Here is a 20608-nt window from a genome sequence, read left to right as displayed (position 1 = left end):
TATTCAAACCAGTTATTATTGTTGGATGAAGTTTCATTTGTTTTTTCTTTGTCATAAAGGAAAGCCTGATCTGGGAAAAGTGGGTGTTGAAATAAGTGAGGTCATTTAAATGGCATCAATAAAATTTATTTTTTAGAAAAGAATGGGCAGCATGAAACAGTATTGCTAAAGCTGAGAAAGTTTTCCTATTTTGCCTGTTTCACACGAGAGGTTTTTAGATTCTCCTTCTCAAAATGTCTTTTGTTTTCCTGTCTAGATATTCTATGCAGTTCATGCATTTCAAGCCCGAAGCGAACATGAGCTCAGCCTCCAGGAATACCAGCGGGTTCACATTCTTCGTTTTTGTGATCTGAGTGGGAATAAGGAGTGGTGGCTAGCTGAAGCCCAGGGACAGAAGGGATACGTGCCCGCCAACTACCTGGGCAAGATGACATATGCTTAAAAAGACAGACTCTTGGAGAATTTCTTCAGTTTTCTATCAAATCAAGTGATCAACTAACTACCTCTTACACATGTGACATGAAGGTACATCAAACACCAAAGAAATATCCATCCAGCTACTAAGACTGGTGCCTTGCCAGTTACTAAGGAGGTACTGGCAAGATGAGCTCATAAGTGCATCTGGAAGTGTATTGGTGCCGAAGTAAATACTAAACCAAAATTTAATGTAAAAATGAATGTACTCACTAACTTTATATTCAGCTTCTTCGGGAACATTTTTTTAACCAAACAGATTTTATAGGAATAATCTTAAGAAAGGAGTAATATGTCCTGTGGTAATTTTGAAAGGCTGAAAATATATGAAGTAAGCTTTCCCCCAAACTGATTTATTTCTAGATTTCTAGCTGTAAAGGTGCCTAGAGAGCATATAGTCCAATCTCTCTCATTTTACAGATGAGGAAACTGAGACCCAGAGAAGGTAAGTAATTTGTTCGCAATCACAGACATACTCAAATTCCAGTAAGTTTGAGACCTGGTCCAATGCACCATATTATTCCACCCAAAACATCAGAAGTCAATAAAACATCCTCAATATAAAAGCTATTGGGACAAAGGATGAAAAATTAAAACATTGTTGCCCATATAAAGCAAATGAAGTCAATGGATGCCTGATATCTTGTGAATTACTTTACCTAGTGATAAAGAGGGAACATTTACTCTAAATCCCTTTTTTTAGTATGTATACGTGTACAGTTATATGTATACACACATGTATATGTGTGTGTGTATATATGAACTTTTTTTTCCAAAATAAAATACTATTAGGGCTCAGTCTTTCATAATATTAACTCAGAGAAAGTAGTAGTTCTTAAGCTGGTTCAATCAAAAAAGAATTTTCTGATTACTTTATAAAAGTGTTTTTCATCATATTCTTTTCTACAAATATTTAGAAAATATGATGCCTTTAAATCTTTAAACTTAAAAACTGATGAAACCTCAGTGAAAAACACTAGAGAATTTGGAAAAATTTAAATGAGAAAAAAAATAAAATTAGTATTATGTTAAGTGATCTGAACAAAGCCTTAAATATCATTATTTGTTCATTTGTTCTTGTACATAGTTGACTCTGGGGGTTGTTTTTACTGTAAACAAACATTCTTGGTCATTGGATCTTATTCAGTTGGTTCTGGAGTCAGAGGAAGTGGGTTTGAATATTACCTCTAAAGCTTACTTACTATCTGTAAGACCTTAGGGTAGCCACTCAACTTGCCTAGGCCTCAGTTTCCTCATGTATAAAATAAAAAGATTAGGCTAAATAGGCTCAGATCACTTCTAGCTCTAAGTCTACAATCATATAATAGATAGGTCTGGTTTTTGGGATTTCATCCCTATTTGACATACTTCGTAGAAGTATGTTTTGGGAAAATATAAGATTGAAAAATCAATTTAAACTTGGCCACTTACTTGATGTTTTTATTTGACATACAATAAGTTTCACTGGCACAAAAAATTTCCTAACTGAATGTTAATTTGCAAGATTTGGATGATGCTAGCTCAAAAAATTTTAGTGAGATTCACTGGGACTACAAAATCTACTCTATCGCACATATACTTACATGTTTCAAGGATCTGTAATTTTGTCAACATGGGGCCTCATTCCATTGACCCAAAACAGACCTCTAAGAACAGCAGTGATTGTAAAATTCATCTTCCTGCAACCAGCCTGGCCCTGGGTCTTTTTGAACTCAGTTACATTGGCCTTCAGATGACAAATATATCTAAAATCTTTCAAACTTTCAGATGACAAATATATCTGGAATCTTTCAAACTTGGTATGACCTGCTTGAACTTGTGCTCTATGAGCATGGCCTTTGAGAAGCCTGGGTCATTCATGACACAATAAAGTATCAGGGGCTGATTTTGGTTGAGGTGCAAATGTAAGGATCCACAAAGCAAAATGAAAAAAAATGCATTTATCCCAAGGTTAGCCTCAATCACAATTAATTACCACGAAAATCTTGGAATTTCTTGATGTGCATTGAACATCTCAATCTAATGTTTATATTCATATAATTTTAGAAGATTATATTATAAGAATGTTATGCAATTTACTTCAGGTCATTTGTATATTATACAATAGTGTCTATTTTTATTTTTTAAATTGAGATAAGGTACCAAAAAGAGATAATCTGCATGAAGGGAAGGTATGCCTTTTGTACTACCACATGACTTAATAAATATGATTTTGACTTTCAAGGGCAAATAAATTCAGGAATGCCTGAAAAAGAAGGTAGAGTGAACATTTCAGTGACTGCCACTTCATTCTAATTTGGAGTACAGAATGGTGCTGTGGAGTAAGTGCTGAACTTGGAGTCAGATGACCTGAGTTCTAAATTCCAGTTCAGATACTTAATAATTGTGTGACCTCAGGAAAATCACTTAACTTCTTTGGACCTCAGTTTCCTCATCTGTAAAGGGAGGGAATTGAACTAGATGGTATCTAAGGTCCCTTTGAGCTTCAGAGCTATGATCCTATTACCCAAGCAAATCTTGAAGATAGTTACTTATATATGTGTAAATGTATATAGTGTGTGTCTGTGTGTGTATAAATGTAATATTTGAGTTTCTTTATGTTGTATCTCTTTAAAAATTAGTTGTGAATTTAGATCTAAAAATGAATGAATCGCTCTATGAGGAGCAGAATTTTTGCAATTATCTGGAATAGGAAAAGAGCTTTGCCTATTCACATGGTCCAAGGATTGAAGCTTCTTGCAGACCCTTGGAGGTCCCATAGGTCCAGCATCCAAGTGACAGAGGATGGCTGATCAATACTTGAATGAAGCCATGGACTTCACATTTTTCACTGTCTTCATCAGGACGTATATTTGTTAAAGCATCGCTCGAATCCTAGCATCCTAAGATTAGAGGTCATCTGGTTCAACTCTTACTTGAAGCATGAATCATTGACATAAACCAAAAAAAGGGACATCTTTACAAAATTCAGATTTTATAGCTAACTAATTTTACTTGTATTTCAAAGAATATTCCAATTTTCTCTACATAGTCTTAAAGTCAATCAATCAAGCAGCAAATAAGGCAACTAGGAGGAGCCATAATGTACAGGATAATGGGCCTGGAGTTAGATGGTCTTGAGTTCAAATTCCAGCTCAGACACTTACTAGCACTGTGATTCTGGGCAAATCACTTAACCTATGCTTGCCTCATTTTCCTCATCTGTAAAGTGGGGATAAATGGGCACCTACCTCCCAGGGTTGTTGTGAAGGTCTGTCACAGTAGCTCACATGTTAGCTTACATGCAAATAAATTCCAAGCTCAGGGGGACAGAAAAGTAAAATGGAAACACTTCCTGCCATCAAAGAGTTCACATTCAAATAGGAGAGATAATAGTCATCTATATAGATATATAGAAACACACATAAAGCAGATGCAAGGTAATCAGAGGTGATAGGAGACAGGTAGGGGGATGGTTCTTCTACTTTTGATTTTAATCTGTGTCAGTCATCTGTTTGTTTGACTGACAAGGGAAGAAGATCTTTTGATGTTTTTAAGATACCCAGATACTTCCAAATAAAGTTCCATAAAGTTTAAAACTATAACTGACAACATTTAGGAAAAGACTATAATAGGAAGGTTTATGTTTCTTTTTTTCAAACTTTGTAATAAACATCTCCTTTAAATGACTTCGGTGTTTGAAAAAGGATCCTCTAAATTTGTGTTACATAACTCTTTTTCATAACAAATAAGCAGAAAAGCAGTGTGATCTATTTAATGTCAACATTTAGTGACTGACATGGTCAAATTACAAACTTGAAAATTAAAAGAGCAAATATGTCTCGAATTAAATTTCCACAACTAGAATTTCAACAAATGGAAATTATGCCAGTAATGCAAAAGCTTTTTTAAAAATTCCCTTGCTTGCATGAGGGTTCAAAAAATTAAACAGAATGTGTTTCATTTGGAGAGGATCTCAATCTTATTCTCTAATTCAAAAACTGTTCCATGGTGACTGAATTGTGTAGAAATGTAATAATAGTCCCTGTTAAAATAGAGTGATGGTGGCTGGCATTAAATATTTGAAATGCCCTTGTAATATGTATCCTATCCAAGTAAAATCTTTTGGTCTTTTGGAAATTAACAGTATATACCTGGACAAAATTATAATGAATACATAATTCTGGAAATTTATAAAAGTTGGTGATAGATTCTAGAAGTTTCCATTTTAAGAGTAACTTATTTTCCTGTGTTAAAGCATATATTTCAAGCAAGCTATGGCAAAGATAAAGATTAATTTCTAATGACCAGGAAGCATTAAATGACAAATCTTTGTTAAAATTATTCATGGATTGGCAACTGCTCTGCAGTAGGCAAAAATACAGTCCTGCATCCTTTTGTTTGTAGTAATTAATCTGCCAAACATCTGTTAAATATCTACTACAGAGGAATGCAAAGGCAAAAGCAGAAGTTATAAAATATACAATCTCATGGAAAATTGAGCTTCTTTATTTTGGATCCCTTTAAAAAAACTGTTGAGTTTAGAACTCAGAATAATGAAATGCTGCACGGGAAGCAGGGCATTTCTGCTGTTGTCTGGAATAAGTATATAGCTTTGATGTACTTAACTGGCTTTCTCTGTCTTATCTGTTCACTGGGTCCTAGGACTGATGCTTTTTGCTGACCGTTGGAGAATAAAATCATGCCTGAATTCAAGGAGCTTACATTTTACCAATAGCAGATGAGATGATTTTATCTCTGGGACAGCTCACCCTCTTGTCTTCTATGTTATCCCGGAATGCTACATCACTCATGAAAAAATACCACTTCATAAAGTGATTTTTCATGATAATTCCTTCCAAATGATATGCTAGACAAAAGACCAAAAGACATCTGGTCTACAAACATTCCAACTTCATTGATCTTAGGCTAGAGTTTTTTAGGAGTCAAACTTTTGTTTCTGACAGTTATCTACAACTTTTATTTTTATTTTTCCCCGGAATGGTTTATTGGTTGTTAACTGAAAGAAGGGATACATCCTGTAATGTAGGAAGTATGTATCTATTGTGGACCTTTGTTTCTGGTCAGAGTTCTCTTTTATCACCATTTTGACTTTCTTTACGTTGTTGCAGTCTCTATGTTTAGTGTTTATCTAGTTTCTTCCCTTGGCATCATTTCTTAAATACCTTCCCATGGCATGGATCTCTTGCTTTTTCTTATTCATTATTACAATATTCATACACCATATTTGGTTCAACTACACATATATTGTTGGCAGCTTTTTGTTGGTATAAACAATGCTGCTAGTGTTTTTATATGCCAGCCTACACATACTTAAGCAAGTTAGAAAATTTTAAATGATAACTCAGACCAGGAAAACAAGTTTAATATAGACAAATTCTGGAAAGGAAGGTTTAGTTCAAAATCTAGTTAATCAATTAATATGAAGTTGAAACAAACAATCTAGGGAAACTACAGTGCTGGGTTAATGTTATAATGGTTTTCACTTGTGTTCATGATTTGTATGCAACTAAATCAATTTAAATTATTGCACTAATAAAGATTTATTTTTGTAAAATTGTGACTTATTTAAGTTAGGGTTGGCATAGCATTATCGGTAATACTGGTAAATATTTAACCACTAGCTCTATGGGGGTGGAGAGGGATGTGCATTCAATGCAATTTTATATTTAGTATGCTTTATGAACATTTTCTCTGTCAGTTTCTCAAGTTCAGAAATCAACAAATCAATACATCAAGCCCTGTTCATTGTATTACGCTGATTCCTAGGGTATAAATGCTCACATTGAAAATTTAATAATTGGCATTCATAAGCTGGTATAAGCTGGCTCCAGCATATTCCTGTTATATAAATTGTATTATCGTTTGGACACACTTAGATTACTTAAGGATCATGAGACTATAGTAGTCACTAGACTGAATATGTTATCATTGGTAATATAATCCAATCTTTTATTTTAGGGGGGAGAGGGTTTTAAAAAAAGACACCAGAATCAACCCTGGAGAGTCAGAATGTTAAACCAGAATTGGATCTTAAAACTCAAATCAGCAGTGCCTTTAGGTCCCAGGAAACCTATAAAAAACTCCTGAACCAAATTAAAATGTAACTGGAAAATATTTAACAAATAAACAAAAATACCACGCAATATGGATAATGTTGATTTATAGTTTCCAAGTCAATATGCAGCCAGCAGGGATACATTTTTATTTGAGTTGGACACCAATGATTTATAGAATTTCCCAGACCCTACCACCATGCAGTCAGTCAGTAAACATTTATTAAATGCTTACTACCTACCAGATACTGTGTTGAGCATTAGGGAGCCAAAAAAAGGCAAAAGCTCTCAAGGACCCCCAGTTTACATGCAAACAACCACATACAATAGGATAAATCACAAATGATCAGTAGAATGAAGGCATTCAGGAAGAGTTTCTCATTGATGATGAGACTTGAAGGATGCCCGGGAAGCCAGGAGGATGAGGGAGAGTATTCTAGGCATGGGAAACAGTCAGTGAAAATGGCCTGAGTTGAGAGATTTGAGTCCCTTTCACAATGAAAAGCAAGGAGTGTCACTAGATTGCAGAGTATATGGTCTAAGAATAAGACTGGCAAGAAGGGGCCATGTTGTGAATGGCTTTGAATGCCAGAGCATTTTATATTTGGTCTTGGGGAGGTGATAAGGAGCCAGTGGAGTTTATGAAATTATTAAATTAAAGGATAATGTTACAGAAACCTGAAGAAAAGAGAGTATCAAGGGAATGTTCAACAGTGTTAAAGACAGCAGAAAGGTCAAGAAGGATGAGAACTGAAAAAAGACTACACAGATACATTGAAACTCTCTCATTTTTCTAGGAATAATCCTGTTGTGGGAGAATTACTTCTTCCTCCCTCTTCTCTCCCCCACCTTATTCATTACTATAGCTCTTGTGCCCCCATTGGGGTGATTCCCATTTACACAGAAATAGCCACTCACACTTAACCATTACTTACTTAACAATAAGGCAAAGCAAGAAAAAGATCACTACATTACAGGCACTCAATATAAAGTAAAATTAGGAATAGTGTGATTCCCATTTACACAGAATCAGCCACTTACATACTTAACAACTATTTACTTAACAATAAGGCAAAATACGAAAAAAATGACTACATTACAGGCACTCAATAATAACAAAATTAGGAATAATCAATAAGTCAAGTCCACACATAAACTTAATGTTTAGTTTCGTTTAGTATCTATGGTAAAGAGTAGGCACACACATAAATATTTCAAGGAGGCACATAAGTGAGGAAAACCCATGGGTTTTGGGTAACTTACTTTGAGCTAACCATTCAAGAACATTTGAACCATATGACACCACATTAAGATTTTAAGATTTTGGGATACTCTGCATACATGTTTTGACCAGGATGGATATACATGAGTTGACTCCACTATTAATCAGCATGGAAGTTTGATTTATTCCACTTCTGTTCTGGACTAGTTTGCCCTTTCATAGGCAACTTGATGAACCCTCAACCCCTACACCCCCCATCCCATTCTGGGAGCTCACCATATTATGCCAGATTTAGTGTGAACATCTGATGGGCTTTAACCAACTGCAGCTCAGAACTATGGGGCTCAAGTGATCCACCAGTCTCAGCTTCCCCAGTAACAGAGATTATGTGTATAAGCATCACTCTCAGCTTACTTATATTTTTTAAATGGGTCAACTCTTTAAGTACATTTCCTAGGATATCTTGCATTGTTTCTTTTTCCATTTGTATTGCTTCTGGAACATTAACTGTTTTAATTGCTCTATAATGTCCATTATTGGTGATATGCTTTAATAACTGAAAATGAGTTTTAGGAAACTTTGAATATAAAAAGAACATGAGTAAGAATAAGACAAAATGAACAAAAAGAATTTGTAAAAAGCTTTCATAAGAAAGACTGAAGCTAGGTTTAAAAAGTTATTTTAAAATTCTGAGAAAATTAGAAAAAAAAAAATGACCAATATGGAGAAGAGAAAATCTGAAAGGATCAATATTAAGCCACTAACAGTCCTATTGGTAGCTTATGACAAAACTGTAGCTAAGGCAAAGTAGAAACAGAACCTCTAAAAATAAAGCAAACATTGAGAGCAGCAGAGCTTCCAGAGCACAGAATTCCAGAATCTAAGAATTGAAAGGGATTTGAGAGGACATCTTATCTAACTTGTTACCTGAAAATAATCCTTTCTGTAACATCCCTGGCAAATGGTTATCCAATGTCCACTTGAAAACCTCTCATGATGAAATTTAGAACCCACGACCTCTTTGATGTAACATTCTTTAGAGACAGAGATATAGCCTTGGGTAATTATGGACAATTCAAGTTGTTGGGAAGTTTTCCCACTCACGTGGTCAAAATTGGCATCTCAGCAACTTCCAGTGGGACCTATTAGAAGAAGGCCAACCTTAAAGTCAGGAAAGCATAGATTCAAGTCCTACTACAAGCACTTAGTAGCTGTGTGACCTTGGGCAAGCCATTAAATCCATCAGGGTCCTAGGTAGGTAATCTACAGATTGCAGAGTTGCTAATCAACATACATTGAGAAACTCCCTATACTAAGTTTCCCAAACTGAGAGAAAGAAAAATGCAAACATAATCTCCTATCTCTTTCTCCTAGCGTTCTGTCCTCTGGGCCCAAATAGAATAAATACAAATCTTTTCCCACAACTCAGCTCTTCACATAGTTGAAGGCCACTGTCTTCTGAAAGGTCTTTTCTTCAGATAAAAATCAAAGTTTCTTCCACAAATCCTAATATGGGACAGCCAATTTCTCTTTATTTTCCTTTGCGCATGCTCCAGTTTTATCAAAGTTTGTAAGGACTAGTGGTAGTGGTGCTAGTGAGGCAAAAAAAGGAGAAAAAAGAATCAATGAAACATTTAAAAATAAAGAGAACTGAAATAAGTACAAAAGAGAATGTACACATGAGGGGTAGTGCTGATACTACCCAGTTCAATTTAATATATACTTTACAAAAACTTGAAAGATTCACAGTATCATATAAATTCTTTTTCAGTCCTTTGTATATGGAAACATTCATGTTTGTTAAATTCATGATAATTAAAGAAACTAAATGTCCTGATATACTTTGATAAAAAGCAAAAGTTATCTGATTGATTAAAAAATATAATTCATGATTATGTTCCATATGTGTGTTACACAATTGGTTCTAAAAGTTACAAAAATTCAAATGCAACAATTGCTCTAAATTTTATCATTCTATTGCTAATTTTAAAAAGGGAAAATTATAGTGGTGGTACTGACAAATTGCAATTAAGTAAGGAAAAACTGAGAAATAAACAAGGATATTATGCTATGCTGAAATGAAATATTCAAAATGCCTGGGCATTTAGAAAATTACCCATTTCATAGTAAAATTTGTAAAGAAATAGCTTAGTTTTGTAAGACTAGATTAAAAACTAGTAATAGAGTAAGAATTTTTTATACTCCATTTTCAGAGTGATAAAACAAAAAGATCAAGAAATTACATTAAAATAATGTAAACTGAATTTAACAAATATATAGTGGGCACATAGAGAAAACTCAATGTTTCCACTGAGCAAATTATGTTTTTTCATACATGTATGACATGTATGTAAAAATTGACCATGATGGATCTAAGAAGAGGAAATCAGAAAATTAGAAATTTATTTAGCATTTATAGATCATAATGCAATAATCAACAGAAAATAATGATAATTTGGTATAGATCCTTTATAAAAAATAACTGGCTAAACAATTTATTGATCAAGAAAGGAAATTATAAAAACAATAGGAAAATAAATTATATGAAAGATAATGACAATGCATATAGTACTAGCCAAAATTTATGAGAGGTAGCCTAACCAGTAGTGAGACGTCGACTGATAGCACTGAATGTCTGTTATGCCAATAAGAAAGAGGCAGGGTAACTTACTGAACTGAGTGTATACCTTAAAAAAAAAACCCACTAGCAAATCACTGTGAGAGAATAGAGAGGAATAAGCAAAATGAGATTAAAAATGAGAAATTTCTCTGAAAGACAAAGGTAAGACCAACTTTTTTTTAAAGATCAAAAAACTATAAATAAATAGCAAATTTAATAAAAGTAAGAGAAAGATCCCAGTTATCAAAATTAGAAATGAGAACATGGAGTTCACAATCATAAGAAAAGAAAAATCCAACATAGTCATTAGAGGTACAAGTAACTCTATTCAAATAAAAACACCTAAATTAACAAAATAAGAATCAAATAGCATGAAGAGACCAATCTCAGAAGGAATCAGATGCCTAAGCCATTAAAAATCTACCCTGAAGAAAGTCACTAAGACCAAATGGATTTTACAAGTAAATTTTATTAAACTTTAAAAGAACAAGTACTTCCTGTACTATAAAGAATATTTCTAAACACAGAAAAGAAGGTAGTCTACCAAGTTCCTTCTCTGAATAATATATGGTTTCATTACAGGAACTGGACAAAGAGAAGGCAAAAAAAGTTATTGACCACTGAGTTAAATGTTAAAACAAAAATATTAAATATGTTGACAAATAAGACATAAAATACATTAAAGAACATTATCCATTATGACCAAGTAGTTCTTCTAATTGAAATTTAAAGAGGGTCTTTAACAACTCTGAAGTACCACTTCATATCCATGAGATTGACTGACCTAACAGGAAAGGAAAATGGCAAATGCTGGAGGGGGTGTGGAAAAATAAAGACACGAATGAATGCATCTTTGGTTGAACTTTAAACTAGTTCAAACATTCTGGAGAACAATCTGGAGCTGTGCACAAAGGGTTATAAAACTGTGTATATCTTTGGACCTAGAAGTACCTCTACTACTTCTATATCCCAAGGAGATCAAAGATAAAGGAACAGGACTTAAATGGGCAAAAAATAGTTATAGCAAGTACTTTTTGTAATGGCAAAGAGTTGGAAAATGAGAGGATACCCATGGATTGGGGTATGACTGGACAAGTTATTGCATACAAACATGATGGAATGCTATTGTGCTGTAAGAAATGAAGGGGATAGTTTCAGAAAAAAAAGTTAGGAAGATTCATGTGAACTGATGCAAAGAGAAGTGAGCAAAAAAAAACCCCAAGAGAATAATTTACACAGTAACAGGAATATTGTTATAATAATGAATTGTGAAAGACTTTGTCACTCTGACCAATATAGTGATCTCTTCCAAAAGACTTATGATATATAATGACATCTACCTCCAGATAGGGAACTGACAGTCTCAGAGTGCAGATTGAAACTTATTTTTCTTTTTTTAAATTTTCCTATATTTTTTAACATGACTAATGTGGAAATACATTTTGCATGACTTCATATGTATAATGTGTATCATATTTCTTGCCTTCTCAATGGGATAGGGACTAGAAGGAGGGAGAGAATTTGGAACTGAAATTTAAAATAAAATTAAAAATAAAAGATGGTTTAAAAATAGGAAATCAATGTCATGTAAATAAGTAAAAAAAATACTTTAAAATGGTGATGTCATCAGAGTGATAAAATATAGCATCTCTTTGTACTGAAACACTAAAAATGCAAAAATAATAAATTTATAGGATTTTCCTTTCCTTAACACAAACAAAACTGCATTTGAATCTGTGAGCTAATATAACTGCAAAACATGAAAGGTATTCCTAGGAAAAAGAGGTATAAAACAGGACCATCCACTTGTTATTTCTATTGGGCAAATTCTTAGAAATGTTATCTAAAGCAAAAAAAAACCAAACAAATATGAAAAAGAAAGGAATAAGCATTGATAATGAAATTAAAAATACTGGCAGCTAGGAGACAAAGCAGATAGAGTGCTGGCCCTGGAGTGAGGAGGACCCAAGTTCCAATATGGCCTCAGACACTTATTAGCTGTGTGACCTTGTGCAAGTCCCTTTACCCTATTTACTTTTAGTTCTTCGTCTGTGAAATGAGCTGGAGAAGGAGACAGCAAACTAAGAAAACACCCAGTGGGGTCCCGGAGAGCTGGACACGACTGAAACAACTCAACAAAAATTTATAGATGATATGACTGTATCCAGGAAACCCATGACACTAAACAGAAATTGTCCTAATAAACAACTCTAAAGAAGTAGGAAAAGGGAATTATGCAAAAAAATTATTTGGATTCCTAAGTACCTAGGACTAGAGGGAGATCTCTTGGACGTAGAGATTTTAATACTAGGGTAGGGTTAAGATTTTAAGCCCCAAGGCAAGCATGTGAAGCAGGGTTAATAGATAAGCAATTGAGAACTCCCTATTTTCATACGCTTAATCTTTACTCCGATTGGCTGAAAAGTTCACTTTTACAATATATTAAGACCACATGAAAAATATGTTTGAATTTCCTAGTAATCTCTTGAAAAATGCAAATCAAGATAGCCTTAGGATACTAATATGTATCCACAAAATTGGAAAAAAGCAGCCAAAAAAAAGTATAAAATTCAATGTTGGTGGGGGTGGGGTTTGTGGGGAATACAGACACTCTATATTGTTGGTGGAACTAGTACAAACATATTGGAGAACAACATGGTAAACGTGAGTCCCCAAACTGATTAGATCTTCTGATGAGCATGGTGCATCTGAATTTGATCAGAGGAACTTAATTCTAATCTTGGCTCTACAGGTAATACTTGTGTGACTATGCTCAAGTCATTAACTTTTGAGCCTTAGTTTACTCATTTGTAAAATGAAAGGGTTGTCCTAAATGACCTTTGAGTTCCATTTAGTTTCCATCCTATGAATCTCCTTAATTAGATTTTATCCCAAAGTGATTAATGTGAAGAGGTATTATATTTGTCTAAATGATTCAGTTTTCTCATGGGGAAGAAATCCCCTCTACGTTCAATGATTAAAAAATGGTTGATGTAGTAGTACCAGAGGAGCTGGATTCAAATCTTTCTAGTCCTTAGTTTCTTCATTTGTAAAATGAAAGGCTTGAACTTTGAACTCTGAGGCCCCTTCCAGCTCTATGGTATATTGGAGAAATGGAGTATTTTGATGTATTAAAAATAAGACACATAGGAAGCCTACACAGTAGTATATTTTTATGAAGAAATAAAATCAGCAGAATAAGAGAAGCAGCATATATTTACAACTATTTAAAAACAAAGACAACAGAGCTTTGTAAGAAATTGGTTTGTCTGTTAGTATTTATGAATGTTAAATTTTAATAAATTAAAATTAATTCATTAAATTTAATTATCAAAAATTTAAACAATTTTTTGAAATTATATTCAAGTATATAACTCAACCAACATTGATTAGATATCCACAATGAGCCAGGCATTGTGGACACAAAGTCAAAAATGAGATCATCCCTGCTCTCAAGGAGCTAGCAGTATATTAAGAGTATTGATCTCAGAAAGCCATGGTTGGGAAACTGAAAAGCAGTTGAGCAGAAACTAGATTGAAGACTATTTTCATTATATTTCATTATTTCATTAAGCTTAAAGTAGATATGTGGACTGAATTTAAAAGGTCATACTACAAACATAAAAAATCAGAAAAGAACAAAATTAGGCACCTTCCATAAATTTGGGTAGGGAAGAATCTTTCATTAAACAAGAGATATGTAGTCCCACAAGATAAAATTGGTAATTTCAATGACATGAAATTGAAAAGCTTTTGCACAAACAAAATTAAGGTAGCCATGTAAGGAAATCATTAGGAGGAAATAAATTTTGCCTCAAACATATTTAAGATAAAGAACCATTCCCCAGTGGATAAGTGGTCAAAGGCTCCAGAGTTGCAAACCATTAATAATCTTATGAGAAATTCTTTGAAATCAACAAGGCAAGCAATTCAGCCGAAAATAACTGTGAGGATTTCACCTTCACACTCAGCAAATTGACAAAAATGAAAAAAGGCTGATGAAGTGGTGGCACAAGGAACATTTGATCTTCATATCTGGTGCAGCTGTGGATTTACCCAAACATTCTGGAAAGCAATTTGAGTTATGCTGTTTTAAAAAAAAAAGGTGACTAAAATATCTATCTTTTGATCCACAGTCTCCACTGATACACATTTACTCCATGGAAGTAAAAAACTGGAAACGAAGAGTCCATTGATTAATGGCTAAATATGTTGCGTACATGAATGTAAGGGGCACCTAGATCCGTGTAGCGGATAGAGGGTGTAGCGGATAGAGGGCTGGACTTATTTACCAGTTGTGTGACTTTGGGTGAGTCATTAAACAACTCAGTTTCCCCATCACTATTATGGGATCAGTTCAGATAACATTTGTAAAACACTTTGCAAACCTTTAAGTGCTACCTAAATGAAAAATTATTATAAGAGAATGTTACTGTGCTGCAGTGTCAAATATGAATTGACATGGAAGAAAAGAACCTGAATGCTTTGTAGCTAGAATGACCAAGCTTGGTCTTGGAGAATTGAAAAGATGCACCTCCCATCCTTTGCTACAGAAGTGGGGGACTATGGATGTGGAACATTGTTTCTACTGACACAGTTAACGTGTTGGTTGGTTTTGCCCAACTGCACCTATGCTCCCTTCCCTGCTTTCTTTTAAAATCTTTGTTAAAAGCTTATGAGGGAGAGGATGGGCATGTCAGAAAATGAATGCTGTAAAAACGAGGGATAAATGAAAAATAAATTAAAAACAAATACATAAAGTCAGAGCATCATGATGGAAGCTAGAGGGGCTAAAGATGCAGGAATCTACTCCCTTCTTAATATCTACCTAAGGCTGGTAGAGTCAGGGGATCAGAGATTTGGACTGGGAAGGGGTATCACCATTACCTAATCCAAGTCCATCATTTTACGTGCTGGTAAACTAATGTTGATGGAGTAGAAGAGACTTGTTTAAGGTGCCCCAAGTAGGAAAGAACAGAACTGGGATTTGAGTCTGACCGTATGTATGTTCGGTATTCCTCTTTACATTACACTTTTCCACACCTGCCAAGTAATTCACAATCCCTAAGAATTATTCAGGTTTGCAGTTTCTGAATGAAAGCAAGAAAGATAATCCATTTGGAAAACAGAATGACCAAACTAAGCCTTCTTTAATGAACAAAAACTATACAAATCTGTATCCTCCGACAGTCTCAAAAAGAGAAGATAAGAGAATTTTTACGGAGAAGTAGCATGTTGTAAGGGGGGCTTGATTTGGGGCGAGGAAGACATAGGTGCAAATTCTGTTGCTAATCCTTGACAGCTATGTGACTGATTCTCTGAGCCTCAGTTTCCTCATTTGTAAAATGAACGGCCTCTGAAGTCCTTTCCACCTTTAAATAATAAATATCCTGTGAATAAAATTCAAAGTTTAAGCAATCTTGTTTTGCCACAATAATCATGAGGAAAAAAGATCAAATACTTCAGGTTAATAGTTTCTTATTCTTGTCAAAACTTTAGCAACGATGTACGTTTTAGGCATAAACTATGCAGTCTCCCCACACATCCCCCAAATACCCTCTCCTGACAAATCCCAGAGTATGAGGGTGTGAAAAGGAGAAACAGAGGAAAGTTCACCAGCACACTGGCTAGTCCTTGTGACTTGTCTCTCAAGAGTTGTTTGGAGGGTTTTCAAGGACATGAATATAATTCTCTGCCCTTTATTTTTAAAAAACTTGCCACTGAATTTGTATAAGCTATCCTAGAGCCACTGAAATTCATGAAATTTTTATTAAAAATTCTAGCCAATTTTAACAAAGTAAAAATATATTAAAAGTAAATTAAAAATTATCTTCACAATTTTATCAAAGATTTTCTGAAAAGAAACAATTGGATAGCTTGGCCATGTAACTTTTTATTGAACAAAACATTAGATTGTTTTTATCTTCAGCACAGAAATCATCGATGCAGGGTAAGATAAAAGCACATGGAGCTAAGCTATTTCTTCAGTTTCTTTTGAGCAGCTTTCTTCTTGACCATCTGCAACCGCTTCATTGCATTGAGCTGCGACTCCTGCGAAGTCGGGCCCTTGAGGGAGGATGACGATGGGGAGCTACTAGGCTCTGAGCTGCTTTTAGTGGTGCCTCCACTTGCTCCAGCTGTTCCACCACTCCCATTCCCACTGCTGAGTTGGCTGTTTCCTCCTGGAACTAAGCTACTTGGGCTGGGAAGGCCAACTTTACTCACATTGTCACTACTAACAGAGCGACTGAGGCCGGTTTTGCCTAAAGTTAGAGGAGGCAGAGGTTTCAGTGATACAGGAGTGCTATTGCTTGTAGGAGAAGTTATTTTGGAACCCAGGGCAGCTTTAGATGTGGTGGCCAGTCCAGTTAAACCCACTGCTTTCTGGTTGGCTGAGGAGGTGGCAGGTTTCCCACCAGCGTTCTGTGTTGTTGAACTAAGCTTGGCTGTTGAAGGTCCAGCAGAAGAGGTTTTGGCTGCAAAAGCTGCCCATCCTGTTAGGCCACTGGGTGCAGAGGAGGAAACACTAGAATTGGAAGAGTTTCCTGAAACCACTGTGGATGGCTAAAAAAAAATTAAACACTGTATTAGAACAAATACTCAAGTCCTCTTAAGAAAATTTAATCCCTATATTTTTTAAACTATAAAAAACATGTTAGATTGTTAAAACTGGGCCCAAATACAAGGCATAGGGCAATGAAACAATTTTAAAAAGTAAACAATTAAAACAGACCAGAACTTGTAAATCTGAGTTGCCTCTTCCATAGCGATTATGTACATCATGTGTGTGAATATATGTCAGTGTGTGTGTTACCTTGTGCTACCAAATAAGGAAGTATGGGGTTCTGACTCTTATATGAAGTTCTTTGTCAGCTATTTGGAGGTAGAACTGCTGTAGCCCTGACTTGCACCCAGATTCCTATTTCATTACAATTTCTTCCATTAACAGAGCTGGCCAAATTAAATATCTCTGAGTGTAGACAACAAAACCACGTAGAACTCAGCATGAACATTTATTTCTGCATTCATAGCATATAATTCCATTCTGACCTATCCCTGCTCATTTTTCAAAAGTTCCTCCCAGGCCATAAAACAGTTTAATGAGAAACAACCCTGGCACAGAAACAAACCCAGTGATACTGGCTTTGTCTAAAATAGCAAGGAATGCCCAGAGACCTGAAAAAACATACTTCCCTTAAAGCTGGCTTCATAACGTCTGTTTGAGAGCATTGTTTTGTTACAAAATTATTTAGCATTTTATTTTTCCCCAATTACATGTAGAAACAATTAATAATCATTTTTTAAAATTCTGAGTTCCAAATTCTCTTCCCTCCTCCCTCACTGAAAAGGCAAGCAATTTGATAAAGGTTATACAAGTGCAGTCATGCAAAATTATTTCCACATTAGTTATGCTGCCAAAGAAAACAGACATCCCCACTTTCCCTCCTCCAAAAAAAAAAAAAACCCCAGAAAAATTAAACAAGTTTAAAAAAGTACACTTCCATCTGCATTCGTATCATACTAGTTCTTTGGTGATGTACAGCACTTTTCATCCTAAGTCCTTTGTAACTATCTTGGATCATTGGATTGCTGAGAATAGCTAAGTCACTCACAGCTGATCATTGTACGATACTGCTGTGGCTGAGTCCTTCCCTGCCTACTTTGCTGCTTTGTAAGACAGAGTTCTAAACCCAAGTAAATATATGTACATTATTCCCTCTTTAGCCAGTTCTGATGAGTGTAAGCTTTGTGTGCTGCCTCACTCCCCACTGTGCTCTATCTTCCTTTCCTCTATAAAAGTTCTTTCATACCTTCTATGTGAGATAATTTACCCCATTCTACCTCTACCTTTCCCCTTCTCCCAGTGCATTCCTCTTTCTCACCCTTAATTTTATATTTTTTGGATAATCATCCCATCATATTCAACTCACATTTATGCCCTCTATGTATTTTCCTTCTAACTGCCTAAGGAAAAATGTTTTAGGTGTTACAAGTATCATTTTCCCATGTAGGAATGTAAACAATTGGGCCTTACTGAATGCCTTCTGATTTCTCTTTCATGTTTATGTTTCTCTTGAATCTTGTATTTGAAAGTCAGATTTTCTCTTCAGCTCTGATCTTTTCATCGGGAAGGCTTGAAAGTCCTCTCTTTCACTGAATGTCCATTCCCCCCCCAAAGGGATTACACTCTTTTGCTGGTAGGTGATTCCTGACTGCAGTATCAGTTCTTTTACCCTCTGGAATATCATATTTTAAGCCCTCCAAACCTTTAATGTAGAAACTGCTAAATCTTGTGTTACTCTTTCCAATTTTTCCTCTATCTCTCTTAGTTGATTTTTAAAAACCTTTCTGAGCTCTTCCAGGAATTATTTTTAGGCCTGAGACCAATTCACATTTTCCTCTGAGGCTTTGGATACAACAGTTTTGACTGTCGACTTTTTCTGGGTTTGAGTTTTGCTCTTCCCTGTCACCACAGTAACTTTCTGGGCAGAATATTTTTCGATTGTTTATTTTTCCAGGCTATTTCTTGATTTTTAATCTTGCATTTAAAGTGGGGTTTTGCTTTCAGGGTGTAGGGAGCACTGTCCCAAGCTTCAGCTTTTTTGTAAACCTGCTTTCAGAGATATTTCTAGGGACCTTTAAGTTTTCAGTTCTTCCAAAATGGCATAAACTAGACAGAGGGTGCTTACTACTCTCCTGGCCTGTGCCCTTTTTCAACATGGAATTGTGACCAGGGTCCCAGGTCCCCTGTGACTACAAGTTCTGGTCTGCTAGTATTCTTTCTTGCACTGGCACTGAACCCAGATCCAAGTATGGGCAACACAACAGAAACCTGCCTCCAGAGTCAGCAAAGGGATTAATCTCCTTCTGGCACAACCGGTGCTGAACTGTGTCCCACGTTCACTCTGGTCCAAGAGACCTTTCCCACTGACTTTCTAAGTTTTCTTAGGCTAGAAAATTGTTTTACTCCATCCTTTTGGGGGTTCTGCCACTTCAGAATTCATAATGTATAGTTGTATGGAGGGGAATTTAGGAGAACTCAGGCAAGTCCTGGCCTCTTCTTTGCCATCTTGGACCCACCCACACTGTTATATTTTTAACCACTGTGATCAATAATTGAAACTAAATCTACACTGTCTGCTTTGTATGAGGGAGAATAATGACTTCAGTTCACCGAGTGTGACGAGTGCCAAGATTATTACAGTAGCTTTATAGGACAACAATATCACAAGGTTATCAAAGGAAGCACTTGCTTCAAGTAAACAAGAGAGTCACAAAGAAACACGTAGGTCATCAGAGAACAAATCAGTATAGAAATCAAAAGACAGGTGTAATAAACTTAGAATTTTCAGCAAAAGCAAACCCAATATCTTTTCTTTTTTCTCTAAAATAAATCATAGATCAATACGGCAAAATAATCCCTCAATAAACGTCAGAAAATGCAGCCTATCTGGAGTCATTCAAAAGAGCAGCACTGGGAGGTACAAATTAGGAAGCCAGTCCTTCAGACTCAGTGTTTATTCTGATGACTTGCGGTTACCTAGCACGGCTATTCAGCTGGACAACAGATGGTCCGTCACACAATCAAGATGCAGGCAATGAAAACAAGGGAGGCAAAAGCATTCTCTTCATTGTTTCCAGGAAGATAGATTTCCCCCCAAGCTGTTTAAACTTAAAACATTTTCTTGGCTCTTGTCCTACTGTGTGCAAACAATGAAAATGAACTGGCCTGACGAATACGCTTTCACTTGTCTGCTCCCTTTTTACCATTTCCGGGGAGGCCCCCACCCCCACCCCCACCCCCACCTTAAAGCAACAACAAAAATCTAGTCAAAAATCGAACAAAGAATGAAGAGTGTTTGAGAGAAGTACTTTTAGAGATCTTCTCTTAATAAAACCATTTCCAATACTTTATTAATACATTTCCTATCTCAGTCCTAACAGAATCTCTATTCCACTTAGCCTATCCAAGTCCTAGAAAAAGAGAAGGAAGAAATTTCATTGTTTTGTTATAGGAGGCATTAGTCAACTTCACAGTCAGAGACATAACAAGATATTTCAATAAGGAACAGTCAGAAATATTTAAATAGGCATGTAGAATTTATAGGTATTTTCTGCTAAGAATCATGTAACAATTTAAGTAAAGATTCTAAATTTTTTAAGATTCCCTGTTGTATTTTTCACAATTTTTGCCTTAAGTAAATGATGTGAATGCAATCTGTTTTAGAAGTGATT

General features: G+C 35.3%; 2 protein-coding genes across 4 annotated transcripts in view; one reads left to right on the top strand and one right to left on the bottom strand.

Annotated features, from left to right (window-relative positions):
- The window catches only part of ARHGEF38 (Rho guanine nucleotide exchange factor 38), a 128910-nt gene extending 125038 nt beyond the window's left edge, over positions 1-3872 (top strand). For both annotated transcript variants that reach the window (XM_072623060.1, XM_072623061.1), the window contains exon 14: positions 257-3872. In XM_072623060.1, coding sequence (XP_072479161.1) covers positions 257-442 — 186 coding nt within the window. In that variant the 3' untranslated portion in view covers positions 443-3872. The remainder of the gene's footprint in view (positions 1-256) is intronic.
- Positions 3873-16245: 12373 nt separating this feature from the next.
- INTS12 (integrator complex subunit 12) overlaps positions 16246-20608 on the bottom strand; it is a 37417-nt gene continuing 33054 nt past the window's right edge. For both annotated transcript variants that reach the window (XM_072623187.1, XM_072623188.1), the window contains exon 7: positions 16246-16936. In XM_072623187.1, coding sequence (XP_072479288.1) covers positions 16349-16936 — 588 coding nt within the window. In that variant the 3' untranslated portion in view covers positions 16246-16348. The remainder of the gene's footprint in view (positions 16937-20608) is intronic.

The sequence above is a fragment of the Notamacropus eugenii genome, chromosome 7 (assembly GCF_028372415.1).
Source record: "Notamacropus eugenii isolate mMacEug1 chromosome 7, mMacEug1.pri_v2, whole genome shotgun sequence".
In the NCBI taxonomy this organism is placed as follows: Eukaryota; Metazoa; Chordata; class Mammalia; order Diprotodontia; family Macropodidae; genus Notamacropus; species Notamacropus eugenii.
The sequence above is the reverse complement of the archived record's forward strand: the minus strand, read 5'-3'. Positions and strand labels throughout refer to the sequence as shown.